General features: G+C 47.6%; 1 protein-coding gene across 1 annotated transcript in view; it reads left to right on the top strand.

Moving 5' to 3' along the window:
• The window catches only part of TMEM214 (transmembrane protein 214), a 357,109-nt gene that overhangs the window by 260,493 nt on the left and 73,547 nt on the right, over window positions 1-23,069 (top strand). The window contains exon 13 of the mRNA XM_086928122.1: window positions 7,216-7,333. Within this exon, the coding sequence (XP_086784248.1) occupies window positions 7,216-7,333 (118 nt within the window). The remainder of the gene's footprint in view (window positions 1-7,215; window positions 7,334-23,069) is intronic.

Genomic DNA, 23,069 nt, shown 5'->3' on the forward strand with positions numbered 1-23,069 from the left:
CCGATAACACTAACTTTAAGAAATCTAGCATCCATAGACTTTGTCCCGCATCCCGCGTGAGAGTGCACACTCTGCACCCGATCTCCCTAGGCCTCCTGCTCGTAATCTGAAGGTTCAGTAGTCCAGCCCTAGCGATCCTAAAGCCTTTGAGACTAGTTACTTACCTGCTAGTATTTCGCATTCCACTTTTGTAGTATATGGTTTTCCGTGCCCATCGGGCATTTGCGTAAATTGTGCGACTTTCAGAATTTCTTTAAGAGCTTTGTATTGTGCTTAGCGCCCTGTCCTCATAAAGAGTCCAGGGCTGTCGTGTTCTAAATAAAAATACTTTTATTTTCATAACAACTTGTGTGGTGTCCTTTCACTTGGTGTTCAAGGGGTATATGTGATGGTATAACAGCTGGCTTAACACGCCCTCTAGAGTTTAGCCTAAAGACTGCTCTTGTCCATGCTACTAGGATAGCTGGTCTAAAAGGTTGACTTACAACCAATCATCAATAAGGGTCGTTTGGAATGATACACAGTGATCACTAGAATAGTGAGCACTACATATCAGGCCAACTTCTCACACATGCTCAATGGTATTTTCTCTAATAACCCATAGCTTAAGATGGCAGATATTTTACCTCTGGTGTAGTCTGATCACAGAGCTGTGGTGTTTGTCATCAATTTACCACAGTCCCAACCCAGGTGGATCTAAACCCCCACTACTACAAAGAGTAGGGCATGGTATAATATCAGTTCTACAGGTCTTGTCTCAGTTTTATCAGAAACTTTCACAAGTAATCAAAGAAAGAGTGTCCGTAGAGGAGGGGATACAAAGTGGTTGTCGCACGTGAAGTCTGAGGCCAGTTGTAAGTGGTCAGATAGTAGGACCAATTTCATGGAAAAATGCAATGCTTTTTCAGGAAACCCTCACTCACCCTAGTGGTGACCTGCTTCATCATCGGGTCCACCGGGAGAGATCGAGTACCTCCCCGGTGTGCTGCGACGCCAGGAGACTGCGGAGCAAGTTTCTTGTGAGGATGAAGAGTGAAAAATAATAGTAGGGTTAAAAATGTCAAAGGTTGTACCAAAAAAACTTTTATTGGTTGGTCAACCTGACATGTTAAAAACTTATTATGTGTAGGGAAACTAGCCAATTACAATATACTGGTGTTACCCTAAGAAGAAGGTCAACATGTTTCTGCCCGTGATATGTGTTACTTTACAGGGCTTTCATCAGGACCAGTTAGCGAGTGTCCCAATGACAGGAGGGGCGCGCTAAGGCCCGCCCTGCCACTGGTCGTGAAAGTTAAAAATAGCACTATGTGTAAAATGGTGCAAAAAAGAAAGAAAAAACAAACTTGTAAGTTTGGGGTTTTACCTCTATTGCGAGGAACCTAGAAGTCTGTGAAAGAAAGGTGACAAACAGACAAACAAATACACAGACACAAAAACATAAAATCAATGGTTTGTAATCATATGCAGTGGCCATAAAGAGTGACTTTGTGGCGTGACACGTGCTTGCATACCTATCAAAGGCCGTGGCCGGTATGCATGAGATGCGTAGTTGAGGTAGTGCCATAATCCGGGGTGGAAGGGCCTCAACTAGCACTGAAAGATTTAATTCAGCACGGTCTGTTGTGTGTGAAAGGTACAACAACAGCAGAGTACATGGAGACTTTATAGTGTTTAAGTCTATCCGTGCGGTAGGCCAGGCGTGGTTACCCGTATATACAAAGCTACCTACAGTGGGGCGGCGGGGAATGATCCCCGAGGTGAAAAAACGTTGAAGCAGGGTTCCGGTACAAATCGCCGTAACACTGCTGGCCGTGGCATGTAAATTGATCAGGCACACAACGCTACAATCGTGATATAGGAAATTATCCTCACTTGTAAAAAGAATGAGCCACGCCCCATAGAACTCAGGAGGGGGGTTTGTTTTTTCTTTCTTTTTTGCACCATTTTACACATAGTGCTATTTTTAACTTTCACGACCAGTGGCAGGGCGGGCCTTAGCGCGCCCCTCCTGTCATTGGGACACTCGCTAACTGGTCCTGATGAAAGCCCTGTAAAGTAACACATATCACGGGCAGAAACATGTTGACCTTCTTCTTAGGGTAACACCAGTATATTGTAATTGGCTAGTTTCCCTACACATAATAAGTTTTTAACATGTCAGGTTGACCAACCAATAAAAGTTTTTTTGGTACAACCTTTGACATTTTTAACCCTACTATAATTTTTCACTCTTCATCCTCACAAGAAACCTGCTCCGCAGTCTCCTGGCGTCGCAGCACACCGGGGAGGTACTCGATCTCTCCCGGTGGACCCGATGATGAAGCATGTCACCACTAGGGTGAGTGAGGGTTTCCTGAAAAAGCATTGCATTTTTCCATGAAATTGGTCCTACTATCTGACCACTTACAACTGGCCTCAGACTTCACGTGCGACAACCGCTTTGTATCCCCTCCTCTACGGACACTCTTTCTTTGATTACTTGTGATATTAACTGGGGACCAAGAGTGCCCTTCAACCCTTTCTCTCTTTTTGTTGGTACTTATCAGAAACTTTACCAGAATCTAAAAGTCCTATGCCTGATCTTGATAGAACCATACAGAATTATTCTGCCTGGATTAGTAAAGCAACCGACATTCACGCAGCGGAAAAAGCCTTTTCTAATCGCCGAAAAACCCCTTCAGAACCATGCTTCTCTGAGTTTCAGAACTCAGAAACAGTTATGTAGAAAAATGGAGCGAGTTTAGAGATTGAAATATGATAATCAAGATATGTTTATAAACAATCAATTGCGGAATACACAGAGCTAGTATTAGAGGAACAAACCAAATACTTTACCAACAAGATTCTTCAATCTGGTAATTCAGCAAAATAATGTTTAATACTGTAAAAAAAAAAAAGTAGCATAAATGCCCGTGCCTAGTAACATTAGTTGCTGCCAGATGTTTTGCAATATTCTTTCAAATTTTGTTTCATAAAAAAGTAAAGGAAGTCTTTGACACATTTGCATCCATGTCAAATTCTTTATTCGTTATACATCTATACCATGAAAGTACAATAGGTTAAAAGACACAGTGATTAGGGCCTAATTCAAAATACATGTAACACAATTCAGGAATATTTAACCAGTATCTATAAAATTCTTCTTTAGTCTTATGTAAATTGTCCCTCATTACAGTGGCCCATCAGAAATATATAAACAATTACATATACAATCTGTCAGGGTGGGGGCACTGGTATATAGTTCAAACATACTAAAAGGGAACCCACCTCCACATAATTCATTATTTATTCAGCATGTGTGCTAGTACAGGGGAGATAACATCAAGCTCAATCATCCATCACCTTTTGTGTATGAGTCTCGCAGCCATCCTTAAAAAATTAACAGTACAAAAAAGTGTTAAAACCTCTGCGGACAGTTTTAGAAACAATAGGGCCACCTTTGCCTGTTTGAACCTAGCATTTTTTAGGATGTGTCTTAAAAATAACTTCCTGGGGTGTGCGTAATAGGGGCACAGCAAAACGAGTGAAGCGTATCCTGCGGAGACCGTTGGTCGCAGCCGTACGGACCCCTCAACTCTATTGATGTTAAGTACCCTGCAGGGTCCCACAGTATTTGATGCAATAGGTTCAACCTGAACCGGGTCATTAAAAATCTGTCCTGTGCGTTATAAAAATAGGACAGATAAGGTTCCATGCCCATACAGGATTTAGTCAAAAGTTGGGCTCTCATCGATGGTTTGGGCAGCTCCCTGTCTTCCCTAGTAGATGCCATTTTCTTTCAAAATTCCAACTTGATGAGGGCCTTGTCCCGGGGTAACAGTTTTGTTGGGTGATTGAAATGATCAGCATAGTCCAGGCCTGAGAGAGTCTCCTTCACATATTTAAGCCAAGGGATGTTCCTCCCACGCTCCCGGGTAATACAGTCCATTATTAGCTGCTGAGTTAATACAGCTTCGGGGTTTGTCCATATTTTAATCCAACATGTGAGGGGTTTTAATTGGATCCTATCTGATCTAAGTGAGACCCAATTCCTCATGGATTGTGTAGGAGGGTGTACTCTGGGGAACACTAAGCAGCCGCCGCAGGTTTTTGTATTCTTCAATTTGGATCTTCTGTGGATCAATAAAGCCCCAGACCTCACTCCCTTATAGAGTTTTGGTATTACATATGGAGCTATATAATTTCAGTATATGTTCCGGTGACCAGCGACCCAGCCTATGTGCAAAGTTCATAATTGCCGCGGTGGAGCCGGTTAATGTTCTGCATTTATTGCCTGACAGGGCTTTAAAACATAGGCGACTATCAAATAAAATGCCCAAATAGGAAAATGCCTGCACTTTTTCCATCCAACGGGTGCCAATCCTGTAAATAAAATTCCTACTTGGTGTTTTTCCCATTTCCACTATGTACGATTTGGAAAGGTTGGCAGACAAATCCAGGCTCTCCATGGAATTAGCAAAACCGTCTATAAGGTACTGTAAACCCCGCGTAGTGCGTGCCAGAAGCACTGCGTCGTCCGCGTAAAGCAGGACGGGGGATCCCTCTTCTTCCGATCCTTGGGCAGTCCACCCCTATAACTCCAGGCGCCCGATCTAAACCATTAATATATAAGGCAAATAAAAATGGCCCCAGGATGCAGCCCTGTCTCACACCCCTGGAGCATCGGAAGAAATCGGTGGTATTTCCCTCCTCGTTGTATCTAACCTGTGCTGATGCAAGGCCCTTAAAATGTTAACCAGACCTGTATCGACACCCAAGACCCCCATTAGCTCCCACAGTTTCTTCCGATTAACCCGATCAAAGGCTGCCGTAAGGTCCATAAATGCCAAGTACACAGTCTAGTCACTAGCGGTGATGTACTTGGCGACCAGGAGATACAAATTAAGGCATTGGTCTGACGTTGAGCGGCCAGGCCTAAACCCATACTGGGTATCAGAGATAATGTTGTATTCTTCCGCCCAGTCCATTAGCCGATTAAGAATGGCCCTCCCTAGAACTTTCACAGTCACGTCAATAAGGAAGATGGGCCTGTAACATTGTGGGTTATCCCTGTTACCTTTTTTAAAAATCGGCACTATTGTCGCAGTGGACCAGGATGCGGGCATTCCGGACTCCACTGCTGCATTTATAACTCTAGTTAGAATGGGTGCCCAGATTTCTACCTGGCTCATTAGAAGATCTGAGGGAATCCCATCAGGGCCCGGGGCCATGTTCTGTGTCAGTCCCTCAATGCCCGCTTTTATCTCTCCCAAGGAAAAAGATATCTGGGATGGGCTCGAATTTCCCTCCTCTACTAATATTACTGGGTCACTAATACTACCATGATTATAAAGGCCTTGAAAATGCTCCATCCAGGACTCTGGTAGGACGTGACATGCAAGTTTGGGTTTATTTATATCCTGGAAGCAGAGATCATTAATGACTTTCCAGAAAGCGGTCGAGTCCTTTGCCTCGGCTGCTTCTCTTAGATTCTCCCATGCCTGGTGCTGTAAAGATATTTTGCTATGTTTAACTGCCTGTTTGTACCATACCTTACAGGTGGACGCCAAGGTTTTAACTTTGGGGAACAGCCTTTAAAGCTAACTTCAGTTTCCTCAAGGCAGTAGAACATTGCTGGTCAAACCACCTTGGGGTGTCCTGTTCCTTTCTTGATGTTCTACACCTGAGCAGGCCATCAATGCATTGTGCAACACCTTCAAATGCTATTAGGTCTGCCCCCTCCACTGCTGGATCTAGGCATTTCCAAACCTGCTGTTCGTTCTCTGAAAGTAACTCCCTGTAAAAAATGTTGCCATTAATATTGGACCATCTCAGTCTCCTTCCCTGATCGGTGGCTGAAATTGTGCCGCCGGGCTGAATTTGGTGTGGGTGCTCTGGTGGATAGGGGTCCGGTATGGACAATACTAGGGGATTATGATCGCTAAACACACTGGGTTCTATGATAAAACTTGTGATCTAACACTTTAGTGTTTTGTGAACGAAGATAAAATCAATGAAAGTGCCCCTTCCCCTCCCTTTAAAAGTTGGGTGGATCAAGTTGTCCTTGCCCACTCTAATCAGGTCCATAGTATGTGCAAAAGCGTGTTTTCCCAGGACCTTACTTAGCTCGTTTCCCTCCCTGATGTGTTCCATATGCAAGCCGTCTTCCAGTGGGCAAGTGGACCATTCCCCCTTGCTGGTGATCAGGTGAGGGCACAGGTGGCAGTTAAAGACACATTTGCATCCAATAATCAAACGTTATCTTTACCTTTGATGAACAAAATACAATCCTCACCTACCTTCTTTGACAAGTTCTCCTTGCTTAGTCCAGAGCAAGTTTTACATTTGATTGGATCTATTAAATCGGGATCACCACTAGATCTATGTCCCTCAAAAACTGTTCATCTTGCCCCTGAGGTTTTTAGCACTCAATTGACTATGAGTTTTATGAAGTCATCAACACTGGATACTTTACTTCTGAGTGGAAGAAAGCCTCAAGTCTGCCTTTGCTGAAAAATAAAAAACAAATAATGATTTGGATCCTCAAGAGCCTAGTAGTTACATGCCCATCTCTAGGCAGGCCTTCCCAGCCAAACTATTAGAGATGGCTCTGAACACTGAGCTTATGTCACTTAATTGTGTGAATATTCAAGGCTACTTGAAAGTACTGGTTCAGTAGATTGTACGTGAGACATTTTTTCCAAGGTATCTTCCAACTGTGCTGTGCTGATCAGCACTGTTAGATGTACACATACTACTTTTTGATCTAGGCAGAACATGTGATTTACAGCAGTCCGTGCTGCAAACGGAAAGCATTACTTACCTGATGCTGTCTGGGAATAAGATTCATAAACATAACATAACATGTGTATTTGTAAAGCGCACCTTCACCCGGAGTTATCTTGGCGCTGAATAACAGATGTTTCTTGTTACCCAACTCAATGGTACTCATTTTATCGACCTCAGATGGATGAAAGGCTGAGTGGACCCACTGGGATTTGAACCTGTGACCATGAGGTCGAACACAGGCCCTTGCAGTGGAAGCATTAGTCCACTGAGCCACATGAAAGCTTCTATTCCATGTTTATTACTTAATCAAGGGAATTGCTTATGACCTATTATTGTACTGCTCTACACCCATACTCCATGCTTGGTAACATAATGTATAGCAATAATTTGAACAGTGTTCACTATTTATTGCTATTTGTAACTGTTTTTAATGTGTTTTATAAGGTCCTACTACACAAAATGAGAGGTGGAGGTTTCCCCTGGTCACGCCTTCTGCTTGTGAGCCTGGTTTTCTTATCAGGTTTTGTAATCCATGATGTTCGAAGTCATGGGTCCTTTCAAGGTGAGTCCTCCTGACTAGCTGAGAAATATTGAAGATGTGTGGTTAGGTTGAAATGTATGAAAAGGTGTATTTTAATGAGACCATGTACTGATGTATTCTTTCCTAATTAACATTCAGACGTTTTGTGATATGTTTTTGAAGACTGTTCTGGGTCTATCATGTAGTTGGGCTCTACCAAAGATTACATTTAAAATGGTTGTAATATTATAAGGGGAAATCCAAGAACATGGAATGAAAAAATAGAATTGATTTCTTCCATGGCTTTACATATGACATGCGAAATAGGTTGAAACTGAGTTCCAGATTCTAAGGCATATACTTGATGTTCTCTTCCAGGGAATCCTCATCAATGGTCATAAGCACTGAATATTCACGCCCATGCGTGGGGAACCGGAATATATTAAAAAAACACATGAAAGCATATTTATATATAGATGCAGATGCTCAAACGAATGAGGGTGTACTCAGCAACCAGGGCACGCTGGAGTGCTTAAATATCGCGGTGGACTGGCACATTACCACTGCGAACTTGGATAATTGCTATGTCTTTGCGGAACCCACTGTGGGATAAACGAACTGGCAGTAAGAACTATAAATCCCCTAATTCACTGTGAGGGATCATGTGCTACGAAGCACGTACGAGACTGCACTACTACAGACAGCGTAAACTGCCTTACAATGCCGCATTGCCATAATTCCTCAGAAGAAAGTGCAGACAGCACTGAAACGCGTCAGGATGACAAGAGGAAATAACGGAAGCTCATTGACCCTCGAGATGCAATAAATAGAAGTTTTTAACTTACCTGCTGTCGAGTGATCCTTTGCTGCAGAGCCATTGAAAACATATATAAATAGATCACATATTATTTTCACACACCATGCAGCCTCCAAGAAACAAACAATGCTAACAAAAGCTCTGGAACCCCTTGCTTTTGCAACAAACCGAAAACAGGAGGACAAGGAGACACTTGAACTCTCTTTAATGAACAGTAGAAAGTTGTCCTGCAAAACCGCTGGTATTGTTAGCCCATAGGCTGCATTGAAAATGTAACAGTATAGAAAATGAAAGCAATTGCAAGCATAAGCTGGCAGCGTGCCTTTAAGGAAGCCATGAACCCCAGCTTCCCATCATGCCTCACGGGTGACAGTTAGTTCAGTTGTTCTTTGCGGAGACCCGCAGGTCAGGGCACAAAGAAACGACATATTAATGGATCATTTGCCCAGGGAAGTGGGTAGGCTGCTTATGACTGATGAGGATACCCCTGGAAGAGAATTAGGATTACAGGTAAGTAACTCATCCTTCTCTTCCAGGGGATCCTCATCAATAGTCATAAGCACTGACTCAAATAGCAAGCCCATCCTCTACTCCTGCGGGAAAATAAGAAACTGTAGAGGCTGAATTCTGTACTGAAATAAAATTCTCAAGGAGGCCATGCCTAATTGAGCGTCTGCTCTACTATCAGAGTCGAGACAATGTCTTGTGAGTGTATGTACCGACTAACAAGTGGCTGCCTTGCAGATCTCAGCAAACGGTACATTGTGCAGAAAAGACACTGTAGGTGCCTTTCCCTTAGTGGAATGAGCCTTGGAAGAAGACAAGAGGGGCTTATTTGCCAATTGGTAAGCCAGCTTGATACATGACACTATCCATCTGGAGATGGAACCGCTGGAGGCTGGGAAACCTAACATGATGGAATCATAGTTCACGAACAAGTAATCGGCGTTCCTAATAGCTTCAGACCTGCTGTCCAAATAGAATCTCAGAACTCTCTTTAGGTCTAAAGAATGGAGAGACCTCTCAGCCGGAGAGGAAGGATTGGGAAAGAAAGTAGGCAGAGAGTTGGATTGCTTAACAATAAAATCCGACACTACCTTCAGCAGGAAGGAAGGGTGGGTTCTCAGAACTACTCTGCTGTGGGTAATTCTCTCTTTGGCTCTCATACAGACGAAGAGATGGCCAGGATGCACCCTCACACACCCGATTGGGTGTCATGCTTCATCGTCGGGCAACTCCTCTTTGGGCTGGCGCTGGAATGCCCAACGTGCCCCACTGGGGAGCTCTTTGCTGGAGTTATTTTGTTTTTTGCCGATGTGAAGAGTGAGGTGGAGTGTTAAGTGTGATAATGTGGGTAGACTGGTGTTGTCTGAGGTTACAAATAACTAAAGAATACCCTAGATTAATTTAATATGTGGGCCCCTTTGTTATCGTTAAAAAATTAATGGCTAGAAATGGATGCAGTAGTCCAAACAAGCTCAAAAGGTGATACTTAAAAGAAGGTTGACATGTTTCTTGACTTTTTAATGTCAAAACTGATCATGGCAATTCATCAGGACAAAGTTCCTAATCTACTAGTGATTGGGTCGCTAAAGAATGCATGATATTGAAATCGTACCAAAAGGCATTCACACAAGAATATAGTATACCTTCAGGGTTAAAAAACGACTATATAGGGGAAATGCTATGCACCCACAATAAGTGGCAAAGAAAAACTCAGTGGTGTAAAACGTGGTTTGAGAACTACCTACCCAGAGATCTGTCTCCACGTAGCACTCTTGCCTCATTGGCTCCCATTTTGTTCCTTTGGGATAAGGTGGATGTGCTAAGAAAAAGGGCATTGTAAAAACCTTTTTAACCTTGTACTGCAATGTCAGAGTAACTGAGGGAGACCCACTTAAATGATAGCATGTGAATCTTTTTCCCCTCACTATTTGTTTCCTTTCTTACTTTTACTTTCATCTGAAAGATGGCCTCCACTGTAAAGTACTGTTATTGCTACAGGAAAAAAATGTTTAAATTCACTTGTGATCTCTTTTTTTTGTTCGTCTGATAGAGCTCTAAGGAATGAAACGGGGATTTGAATTGGAGGCAGTGAAGCAGATACCAGAAAGCTTGTGATATTGCCAGGAAAGGCTGAGGAAACTTTATGGAGGAAGTATGTAATACACCTCAGATCAGGCTAGCCTTGTGAAATACTCCTATATAAGGAGGCCTAGTGGGGAAAAAAGCAGAAACCATAATATCTATTGCCATAGTTTGGCATCAAAGTAGTTGCTTTCACGACATGAAAATCCTGCTGTCTGAAAAGCTGCTCCATCCCACATGGTCAAGAAGTAAAGAGCACCTCTGAGCACCCTGCTTTTCTATTAATGCACCCTCCTCAGATTCAGTGATTCAGTCACCTATGATGAAGAGAAATGCATTGTACCGAATCTGGAGTACCTTTCTCCCGGATAAAGAGAACAGAAGAATGTTTCCTGGTGATAGAATACTTTTTGGTATGTCTGCTGCATCTGTGAAAGTGGATAATGCTCCTGCTCAGTTTGACTGGCATACCCAGACTTTGGCAGTGTATTTAGCAATAGACTCACAGAAACTGTCAAAAGAGGTAGGTTGAAGGACCTCATTGATATTTTTTTAACCATCCTGCCCATGTTTGTATCCAAGGAAAGATTTCCTAATTTGCTTTTCCAAGTTGTGGGACAGAATGTGCCAATGACATGGGGTAGGGTAGGCCAGATCAAGATGGCTGCAGATTTGAGGCACTCTTGACCAAGCCTGCTGCTTTTTGGCCAGTCTGTGCAACCTGCTTTGCTGAGAAGTTGCCACTATCTTAATGGGATGATATTGATAGAAGGTCCATTTTGGTTATTGAGTTTGGAATGTGGATGTGGCGGAATGAGTGCGTAGACTGCTCAAGTCTCCTTGAGGCCTGCCTATGGAGAGACACAGCTATCCGATGATGGCATGCTCCCTACATCTCCCTATCTTTGTATGGGTTCAAGGGAAGTTGCAGAATTATTGGAGACCGAGCAGCCAGGTGATCCTGCAGGTGAAAAGGATTCTGAGCAGACTACATTTTTACCAAAGCTATTGCCCACAATAGAGTAAATTGCATGAGTTTGGGTCTCCCCAAAGAGTAGTGGGCACCTACCCCTCAGTCTGCTAATGATGTGCTCTGTGTCCTTGCTTGACCAGTGGCTCCTGCATTGGTGCCCCTTTTTTGTAGAATGTCCTCAGCAGAGCACACTGTGCAAATGGCAGTGGTCCGGGTGACCCAGAGATAAGAGATGGAGTCTTTTAGGGCAGATGCTGTGTATGCTGTATTGACGCTTGAAAAGAGACTAAAAGTGCAGGAAGAGATTGATGAAAGGCAGAATCACGTTTTCATCCACCCCCAAAAAAGGAAAATCACTTCTAAAGACCCAAAATCCTCAGAGCCTTTACCATAGAAGAGGAATCTAATTTTCGAGACAGAGCCCAGGCCAAACCCTTCTTCAGCGTCTCCAGCACAACGCAAGAGGTTCAGGGATGTGGCCACCAATATCCCTTCCTCCTACAGCTTTACCTCTTTCACCACCTCTGCAAGCTCTACCTCCACTTCCACATTTATAACCTGCACATCAAGGTCTACACAGTCCTACTCCGACAAAGGCAGCCCCAGTCCATATAACCCCCTATAATCACCTACCCCACCCTTTCTCCATCAGCCCCCACGAAGATTACAAACCACTGTTTTATCCAAGATTTGTTGACTGGGTGTGAGTGTTTGGTTCAGATGCTCCGTCCATCACCACCCCCTTTTGTACCGCTTTTATCGCCATAAGTTGGCAGGGTATGCTCGGACGTGAGTCCCTTGCTCACTTTGCCACTGGATTCAAGCAAGCCGGGCTGAAGACGGCTGAAATGCCAGAAATCGGTCCTCGGAAACTTGTTTCCGGTCCAGGGAAGGCATGGCTTGGCAGTTCGGGCTGGACTGTTCCCATGAGGCACAGGTCAGACTGATTTGCATATGGCCATGTCTGAACTGGGGAGCAGAATGGGCTAAAGAACGGTGATGTATTAAACCCAGATCTCTTGACTGGGTGTGAGTGTTTGATTGGTTCGGATGCTCCGTCCATCACTACCCCCTTTTTTACCGCGCTGTTTTATCCCCAGCCTACAGAAGACTCCTGGGCGGATTTCTGTGTAGATCCTCCAGCAGACCTAGAGCCAATTCCACTCGGGCCTCTCCCGCAGATGAAACAGTAACATAGCATGGAACCATATAGAGCACAGGATCCTACCACAAGGTACATAGGCACGTCACCTATAAGGAATTGGACTTCTTGTGGAAACACTGTCAAGGCTGTAAAACTATGCAATTTCTTCCAGTTCTTAAGGGAATGCTGAAAACCGTTACAGAGACATTCAAGACTATCAAGACCAGGGTAGTTACTCCAAGAGTACATAAGTACAAACCTGCTCCATCAGAACCTACTTACATCATGGGCAACGTCCCTTCAGACTCTGTTTATTAATGGGCTTTTGCACTGGCCACTGGTGATGCTCCTTCACGCACCACCTGTCAGGATGAGTTTACAGAGGTTTCTCCCACGTTGGGAAGAAATCCTCTCCGATCACTGGGTTCCAGCTATCACCCTACAAGGGCATTGCCCTGAACTTCTCCCAACCATGCCAAACATACCAACCCATGCACACCTCAAGAGCGGAACACATCTACATCCACAAAGATGAGGAACACATGCTCCAACTCACAAAACCATAAAACCAGTGCCCTTACAAAACTAGAGCAAAGGAACTTACTCCCTGTACTTTCTAATCCCCACAAAGGGCAGCTCTCTCAGGCCAATCTTCGACCTCAGGCCCCTCAAAAAATACAGCCTCTCAGAACATTTTCATTAAACAATTCTAAAGGATGTTATCCACCTGTTGCAGCAAGGTGACTTTGTCTGCACTAGATCAAAAGGATGCCTACTTTAACATTCCCATCCATCCAGCTCATCAGTGCTACCTTCAATTCATGGTAGGTGGACGACACTGCCAGTTCTGTATGCATCACTTCATGGTCATTGCAACCCCCAGGGTGATCACAGTATGTCTAGTGGCAGTAGCAGTCCACCTCAGAAGGACTGGCACATACGTGTTCCCCTTCCTAGATGACTGACGTGGGCAGACAGCAATGTCTGGTACACATTCAAGCTGCCACCAATTCTCCCCTTTGACCATTGCACATTCAACCATTTGTAGGATCAGTTCTCAAGCAAGCAAGCCTACCCCAACCATCAGAGTACTAAATCTTCAGCAGCTAATGCTTTTTATTTAGCCAAATAGTTGTCTTCCAGGCAGGAATGCCCAAAGAAGGATGTTCTCCTGTATTGCCATGGCTTGCCATGCTAGACTGCACAAGTGGCAATTGCAGGAGTGCCTCTGCGCACCGTGGTCCCAAGCAGAGGGTCATCTCTAGGGTCTAGTGTTGATATGGGCCAATATTCATCTTTCTCTGCAGTGGTGGAGCAGCAGCCATGTGCTGTAGGGCTGGCCGTACATTGATCCTAATTCCACTAGTGAAATTCATCACTGATGTTTCACTTTCTGGCTGGGGAGAACATCCTCGTAACATGACAATACAGGATCTGTAGTCGCCCCTGCCAGGGGTTTCCATATCCGTTACCTCAAACGTTTTGTCGTTCTGCTAGGCTTCAAAACCTTCTATCTGAAAGAAATAGGTTAGTGTTAGATTCCTTACCTTAGATTAACCCCAGGCGTCAAACTGGATCCGGAAGGTTTTGCGTAGCAGTACCCCTGCGCTTCAGTAGGTGTCGTCTGCAGCTCCGCGTCCGTCGTTGGCGTCGTGATCGCCGGGATGGCGTCGTCGGAGTACTTAGACGCCTCCCTCGCGCGCTGACGTCCGTTCTTCTTTTTTCCGCGCCAGCAAGCGCAGATCCGGGAAAAGCAGTACTCTGGTCACTTTTTGACCACTTTTTGATCTCTTTTTGATCATCATTTCGAGTCGACATAGACTCCTGGTGCCGATAGGGATGCATGGCTTCAAGCCTTGCGAGGCCTGTCACCGATTGATGTCGGTGACCGACCCCCACCGTCGGTGCCTTTTCTGCCTCTGGGCCGGCCACGACGATAAGTCGTGCCCCGACTGCCGGACCTTGACCTCGAAAGGTAGGCGGGAGCGGTCCCGCAAGCTGCTTGAGCTCTGGCCGTCTGCTCTGCGCTGCTCGAGGTCCGGTTCGAGGAGGGACCGGTCGCAGAGCGGCTGTCTTTGCTCGTCAAATCATCACTCGTCGGGCTCCAGGTCCTCGGGTAAGTCGAGGCACTCAATATAAAAGTCCAGAGACATCATCGCTCTTAGGACTCCCCTCGGCGCTCAGGGCTCGGGCAACACCGCCCGCGTGGGTCTGCCGGAGCCGCAGGTGCCACCTCCAGGCCCATACCCTCCGGTCCCTGGCCTGCGAGCACCGCCGGAGGAGATTTGTGATTTCCTCATTGCCATGAGGACTCACTTCCCTCTGTCTAGGCTTACCAGATCGCCATCGGGCCCCGGAAACCCGACTGGGGGCGCTAGTGGGCCGGTGGCTCTGGCCCCGGCGCCGTCTGGTGCTTTGGCCCCGGCGCAGTCGACTCCGGTCCCGACGCCGCAGGGCCCTGCAGGATCCAGGCCTAGATCTGGGCCTTCTCCAGTCGACCTCACGACTCCTCTGCTGGCGCCGACCCCCATGGTGTCTCTCCCGGTGCCGTCTTCGGACGCCGACGCCCCCGGTTCAGCCTCATTCCGGGTCCGACGCTGCTTCGGCGCCGTCTCAGACGCCGATGGGTGAGCCTTTCGCCTATGACCCGGCTCCGTCATTTTTGCCTGATTTTCAGGACACAGATGAAGGGGAGGACTGGGAGGGGTTTGAGGACACTCTAGCACAGCAGTGCCAGTTGAGTAAGGACTGGGCAGATGAGCTGGGGAAGGCCAGTGGTCTAGACACTTCGCCTGACACTGGATTCATCTCTCCTCCCTCCGTGGCTTCGGAGGGGGATGCTGCTTACAGCGTGGTGTTTAACAGGGCAGCCAAGGCCTTGGCTCTTGAGCTCCCTGTCGCGGCTGTGAGGATCAATCTCCTCACTGAGGTGCTCAAACCGCAGGCAAGCTCTTCGGAGCCTCTACTGCTGTTTAACGAAGCCCTCACTGACGTTCTGATGGGCACCTGCCCTCTACAGGCCTTCCTGTGGATCGGAACGTGGCCCGACGCCACCGCCCGGCTCAGAGCGACCCTTGCTTTCTGTCTACCCACCCCACCCCGAGAGCCTGGTTATCCAGGCCTCAACTTCCCAGACCGCATTCCCAACCGCTCCACTGAATCGGGAATCCAAAAGGTATGATCAGTTTGGAAAGAAACTGTTCTCCTCTCTGAGTTTGGGGCTGCGGTCTGTCAACACCGCTTGCCTTTTGGGGCGTTACATCCACTCTCTGTGGGATATGGTTGCGGACGTGCTACCACAGTGTCCAGAGGAGGCTCCGACACGGCTCGCCCAAGCCCTGGCGGAAGGGCGGGATGCTGCACGGTATTCAATCAGGTGTGGACTTGATACCACGGACTCGCTGGGCAGAGCAATTTCCACGACGGTGGCGATTCGTTGCCACGCCTGGCTGAGGTCTGCCAACATTTCGGGGGATGTCCAGTCCACGCTCATGGACATGCCCTTTGATGACAGTCGCGTTTTAGGCGACACAGCAGATAGTGCACTAGAACGTTTAGGGACTCCAGGGCTACGGCCAAGTCCCTGGGCCTGTCGGGCCAGCGTCAGCAAACTTCTGCTTTTCGCCCCTTTCGTGGCCATGGGAGGGGTCCCCCCACACGTCCAGCCAGCCACAGGCCGCAGAACCAACCTCAACCCGTTCGCGGACGTGGTAGCTACCGTGGCAGTGCTGGGGGGCAACGGCCGGGTCAGTCCACACCCGCTCCCGCAGCATCTGCCGCAAAACCTTCCTAGTATGAGCTTTCAGGCCCATATGACGCCAGTGAGGGGCAGGGTCCGCCATCACCTCCACTGGCGTACCATCACGTCAGACAGGTGGGTGCTGCAAATCATCTGAAGGGTCTACCCCCACCCCTTCGAGTCGACCCCTCCAGCCATGCCACTGCAGAGCCAACGCATGTCAGGGGATCACTGGCAACTTCTGCAGGAGGAAGTTATGGCCCTCTTGGCCAAGGGGGCCATCGAGCGCGTTCCTGGGCTAGAAGTAGGACGCGGTTACTACTCCCACTACTTTCTGGTACCCAAGAAGGGCAAAGGAGGCCTACGCCCTATCTTGGACCTCCGGAGCGTCAACGACTTCCTCCGAAAGGAGAAGTTCAAGATGCTGACTTTTACTCAGGTCTTAGCTGCCCTAGAACCTGGAGACTGGATGGTAGCATTGGACTTGCAGAACGCATATTTCCATATCCCCGTCCTGCCGGCCCACCGGCGTTAACTGCGGTTCACGGTAGGCCATGAGCACTTTCCGTTTACCGTGCTCCCCTTTGGCCTTACCAGTGCCTCGACGACTGGTTGATGAAGGCGGGCTCGCCCCAGACAGTCGTCCGCCACCTCCAGACTACGGCCGACCTCCTGCACCTGCTGGGGTTCTCCAGTATTAGGGGTGTCTTTCATAGATTCACATGCCTGAATCATTCCCCGTCGTCGGAGTAGGAGTCTCACGGTACATAAAAAAGCAATAAAATGCCATAAAATATATAGCATATTACAGAAATACCAAACCAGGAAGTAAGTAGCCCCAGCTACAGTAGAAAAAACTTCCACTTTCGTGACTATCTAGGTCATTATGTGTTAGTCCAAATTTCAGCCAATCAGGCGACAGCACCCACCAGAATGTTCTCCCCAGAGGCTCAGGCTCTCAGATTTTCTACCGCACGTTGTGTGAAGGGAGTCTCCCTGAGCTCTGCTCAGTTTTTTCTTCTATATCTCTAAATTCTTCAACTTTCCCAGATGTCTTCATCTAAATCCCTGTTTAGAGCCTGTGACTCTTGTGGGAAGTCAAGACTTTTCAAGGAGGACCCCCACAAGAAGTGTTTGTATTGTCTTTATCCGGATCATGTGGTGAAGGAGTGCAAGATCTGCCGGACTTTCCCCTCCAAGACCATCAAGGATAGAGAAGGGCGCCTTCTATTGTGGCTCAATAGACTAAGGAACAAGGATGACCCTATCTCTGAGGTAGGAAGTTTGGGTTCCGGCTCTTCATTTCTATCAACTAAGAGGAAGGCTGAAACTGATGTTTCATCTCTGAGGGCGAAGGGGGTTAAGAAGTCTAAATCTTCCCTGGATGCTCCTGGGCCTAGTTCTTCAAGTAAAGTTATCCCACTTTCCAAAGGGGATTCTACGCCCTCTAAGAAGTCTGGGTCTAAGGCAGTGCCTAAGAAATCTTCTAAATCTGTGCCTCCTCAGTTGCCATTATTGACAATTTCAACGTCAAGGAAGGACTGTGTTTCTTCTCATGTGGCCACTTCTACCACCTGCACTATGACTTTCTCCTCACCGAAGCCTACACTTGTCATGTCTTCAGCTTCTTCGCCCACACTGGTTCATGTCCAGATTAGGCCTATCTCGTCGTCGACAGTTGCCCCGACGACGATGGCCAAGGTGCCGCCGGCGATTTTGTCCTCTTCTTCTAAGAAATTGCCATCGTCGACGAAAACAAAACCATCGTCGACGGCCCCGGCGACGGCACTGCAGTCGACGGCCTCGACGACGACACCACCGTCGACGGCCTCGTCGACGAGAAGATCATCGTCGACAGCGAAGCCACCTTCGACGACGTCACTACCGTCGACGGCCTCAACGACGAAACCACTGTCGACGGCCTCGACGACGAAGATACCGTCGACAGCCTCGACGACGAAGCTACCGTCGACGGCCTCGACGACGAAACCACCGTCGACGGCCTCGACGACGACACTACCGTCGACGGCCTCGACGACGACACCACTGTCGAAGGCCTCGACGACGACACCACCGTCGACGACCTCGTCGACGAAAAGATCATCGTCGACGGCAAGGCACTCGTCGACAAAGCTACTGTCTACGACCCCGTCGACGACCCCGTCGACGACGATTCCGTCGGCGGGACAGCACTGTCAGCAGCATACAGGCGTCCCGTTCACGCCGCCTCTTTCAAGCTGCACTACTTTGCAGGTTTGGTCCGCACAAACAGCAGGGATTCCATTGCCATCTCCTGCGACCACGGCTACTTTATTAAAAAAGAGAGCTACTGTGGACTCTATTTCTAATACCATCGTGGTGCCTGACAAGCTCTTGGATTCCGATGAAGAAGAATACTATGAGGGCGAGAACTTTGGGCCAGCTAGGAGTCCATCCGAACTCCATATTAAAGTTCAGGAGGATGTTGAGGATGACATGGAGGACGTTCAGCCTGCTCCGCGTGCTGAAGGACCTGACACTGATAGGCAACTGCCTGAGGAGCTATTCCGCAACTTACAGTACATGCTCAGTGACTATTATAGACGTTTCCCGCCTTCTGAGTCAGGTGACTCAGTGATGTCTACACCTTTGCCGCAGGGAAGGCCTTCCCTCTCTCCGCGTACAAGACCAAGGGCTTCTAATGCGTTGGAGGACAGTCGCTCAACGTTGCATACGTCACCGATTTCATCTCCTCAGCCACGAGAAGAGGAGCTTTCGGAACAGGATGATCAGGAAGAAGGAGAGCTGAATGAAGCCTCTGAATCGTCGGAGTATGAGGATTACAATGCGAACACACCCTCTCCGGCGGAGCCTACTGCTTCTGAGTCACCACCCGTGGACATTGCCTCATTTCACAGGATCATGGAAAGAGCGACTAGGAGGTTTCTAATAACCATGGAAGCTAAGCAAGAAGACTGCTTTTTGTATGATTTTAAATCTACCCCTCACAAGCAGAGTTGGACCATTCCAATTATAGATTTCATCTGGAAGGAGGGCCTTAAAATCATGGCCAAGCCGAATTCCTTACCAGCAGTGCTCCCTCGAGTAGATAAAAAATATAGGGCGCCTGCTACTTCTCCAGCATGCCTTGTCGGGCAAGCTAAAGCCGATTCTGTGGTGGCACAGGCAGCGCAGAAGAGATCTTCCAACCCTACGTCTCAGGTCGCTGTCCCTCCAGACAAGGATGGGAGACGCCTTGATTCCATTGGCAAGAAGGTTTCTACCATTGCAGCCACAACCGTCAGAGCCGCAAACTCCCTCGCCATTTTAGGGAGATATGATAGACAGATGTGGTCAGACATCTCACCGTACGTAAACAAGCTCCCCGAGCCTGATCGCACTGAGGCCAAGAAAATCCTTCAGGAAGGAGAGTGTGTCTCCTCGGAGATGATTGACGCTGCTGTGGACGTTGCTGCCACTGCCTTTCGACAGCTTGCGGGTGCAACTGTTTTAAGACGGCAAGGATGGTTACGGGCAACCTCCTTTAGGCAGGAGGTTCAAAACAGAATCATTGACATGCCTTTTGATGGAGAGTCACTATTCGGCAAGCATGTTGATGAGGCCCTGGAGGCAATAAAGAAAGACACGGAAACAGCGCGTTCACTGGGTACCCTTCAGTACCGGAAATCTTCCTTTCGTGGCACAAGAGGAAGGGGCAATTTCAATAATAGAGGAGGATACGCCCAACAACGCTCTTATTCCTCCACCCAGGGAAACCAAAGATTTCAGCCTTACCGGCAACAAACCTATGGACAGAAGAGAGGAAATTACTCTCAACCTCGAGGAAAATCTAATTATCGAGGAAGAGACAACAAGAAATGAGGAACGCATCCTGCCATCACTCTGTCCCAACCCGAACCAAATTGGAGGTCAAATATCCCAGCATTACTTAAATTGGTCCAAAATTACTACAGACAAATGGGTCCTGGATGTAGTGGCCAGAGGACACATTTTAGAATTCGTAAAAATCCCCCCAAATTGCCCCCCAAGAGGACCCGATCCAGCGCACCTCAAGGAATTATTCGTCCAGATCAACACCATGATCCGGAAAGGGGCAATCGAAAGAGTGCCTCATCATCAGAGGGGACGAGGCTTTTACTCAAGATTTTTCCTCGTTCGCAAGAAGTCAGGAGAGTGGCGCCCCATCCTCGACTTGCGAGCACTAAACAAGTTTCTGAAGAAACTCACATTCAGGATGCTAACACTTCAGGAGATCCTCCAATTTCTTTCGACGGGAGAGTTTTTGGCAACACTCGACCTTCAAGATGCATACTTCCACGTACCGATTTTCCCACGGCATCGGAAGTTTCTCAGGTTCAGAGTGGCTGGCAGGGACTTCCAGTTCAAGGTCCTCCCATTTGGCCTGCGATCAGCCCCCAGAGTGTTTACGAAGATGCTGGCCCCAGTGGCGGCCCATCTTCGGTTGCAATCGATCCAAATTTATCCATACCTGGACGACTGCCTTATCAAGGCCAGTTCTTTCGACACGGCTCAAGATCACGTCCAAAAAACTTTGTCGGTAATGCAGAACCTAGGTTTCTCAATCAACTTCGAGAAGTCTCGCCTCACACCTACAACGAGAAAGGACTTTTTAGGAGCGACACTGGACACCAACCTTGCCCTAGTATTCATTTCAGAAGAAAGACAAGTCAAAATTCAAAGATTCGCGAGGACATTGTCACTAAGAAAGTTCGTTTCAGTACGCATATTCAAGTCATTCCTCGGAATGCTTTCTTCCTGCATTCTACTCACTCCCAACTGCCGTCTTCGAATGAGACCCTTACAGGAGGAACTCAGTCGCCAATGGATCCAAGCCACAGGATCTTTCGAAGATATCCTCCACATTACACCTCGCATGCGACAAGCAATCGCATGGTGGACCCACCGATCCAACCTACAAGTGGGATGCTCCATGCTAACGGAAGTTCCCAGGTTCATAGTGACGACCGATGCATCCATGACAGGCTGGGGTGCACACCTCCAAGGCATGACGGTCAGCGGGAAGTGGAACCAGGTCCAAATGAAATGGCACATCAACCGGTTAGAGTTACACGCCATATTTTTAGCCCTGAAGTCCTTTCAAGCGACTCTGCAAGGTGCCACAGTCTTGATTCGGACAGACAACACCACCTGCATGTATTATCTAAACAAACAGGGCGGGACCAGATCAGTCCGACTATCTCAACAAGCGCAAGAAATATGGAGTTGGGCCTTGACTCACGATATTCATCTGTCAGCGATCCACGTTCCGGGGATCGCAAATGTTTTGGCGGACTCTCTCAGCAGGTCCGGAGGCTGCACTCACGAGTGGGAACTCCATCTCCCATCTCTGCGTCGCATCTTTCAGATGTGGGGGCATCCGGACTTGGACTTGTTTGCAACCTTCCAGAACCGGAAATGCCCATTCTTTGCAAGCTGGGTTCCCCACAAGGACTCGTGCGGGGATGCCCTTTCACTGAACTGGAATCAGATCTTCGCGTACGCCTTTCCGCCGATACCTCTGATCCCGAAAGTTATCAGGAAAATGAAGAAACAGCCATGCCGGTTGATCCTGATTGCTCCTCGATGGCCCAGACAATACTGGTTCCCCGAACTACTCCTTCTCTCGGAATGCAACCCTGTTCCACTACCACGCATTCCGCAGCTTCTTACCACCCAGCAAGGCAGGGTATACCATCCGGACCCGAACTCGCTGAAATTGTCAGCTTGGCTCCTCAACACATGGAATTTGCACACCTAAATATTCCACAGGATTGTCAGGAGGTGCTCGCAAAAGCCAGGGCTCCATCCACGATCAAGACATACAAACTTAAGTGGAAGAGGTTTTGTGCATGGTGCCAAGCTAATGACTTACATCCCATTCAAGCAACACCAGAACAGATCCTTCCTTTCTTTCTGCATCTAGCCAGACTGGGTTTGGCGCACTCGACTCTTAAGGTCTTCCTAGCAGCCATCTCTAGGTTTCGCCAAGATGGATCAAACTCTCTGTTCTCTGTACGGATCATCCAACAATTTTTCAAGGGTTTATTTCGCATGTTTCCGCCAATCCGGAAACCTCCTCCGGCATGGCATCTGAACATCGTCCTTTCCCAGCTCATGCGACACCCCTTTGAGCCGATTCATAAGGTGGACCTGAAATTTCTGACATGGAAGGTATCGTTGCTCCTGGCTTTGACATCTGCTAGGAGGGTCAGCGATATTCAGGCATTTACGTCTAAGGCACCTTTTCTTCAATTCACCACGGACTCAGTGGTATTGCGCACTAATCCCACATACATGCCTAAAGTACCACAGGACTTTCACCTTAATGAACCCGTTGTCCTTAAAACATTCTTTCCTAACCCACAATCTACGGCTGAGAAAGCACTGCATTCTTTAGACATTAGAAGATGCCTTCGATTTTACCTCTCCAGAACTTCGGCCACCCGCAAAACAGACCAGCTGTTCGTGGCCTATGGCCAGCAGCGCCGGGGTTGTGCTGTTTCAAAACAGACCATTGCTAGATGGGTTTCCTGTACAATTGGACTTTGTCACCAACAGGCCGGTAGGCCCTTGCAAACCTTGCCAAGAGCACATTCAACCAGGGCAGTTAGCTCTTCCACTGCCCTTTTTGCTGGTGTGCCGCTTCGACAGATCTGCAGAGCTGCCACGTGGTCTAGCAGGCACACCTTTACTAGACACTACTGTCTGGACTCGGCAGATGATGCAGATGCTTCAGTGGGGAGAGCAGTGCTTCGCAATCTTTTCAAATAAGGTGAGCCTCTGTTTCCACCTCCTCATTTCTGCTCTTAGACGTTTACTCAGAACATGTAATTACTGTTGTGCATGTCTCCTTTACTGTATACATAGATATATATTTAGTTATATGCATACATGATATTCTGACGTCTACGAGCGTTATAATGTGAGTACTGCTTACTATTCTGATTCAGGCATGTGAATCTATGAAAGACACCCCTAATACTGGAGAAGAACAAT

Source organism: Lissotriton vulgaris, chromosome 6, assembly GCF_964263255.1.
Source record: "Lissotriton vulgaris chromosome 6, aLisVul1.2, whole genome shotgun sequence".
In the NCBI taxonomy this organism is placed as follows: Eukaryota; Metazoa; Chordata; class Amphibia; order Caudata; family Salamandridae; genus Lissotriton; species Lissotriton vulgaris.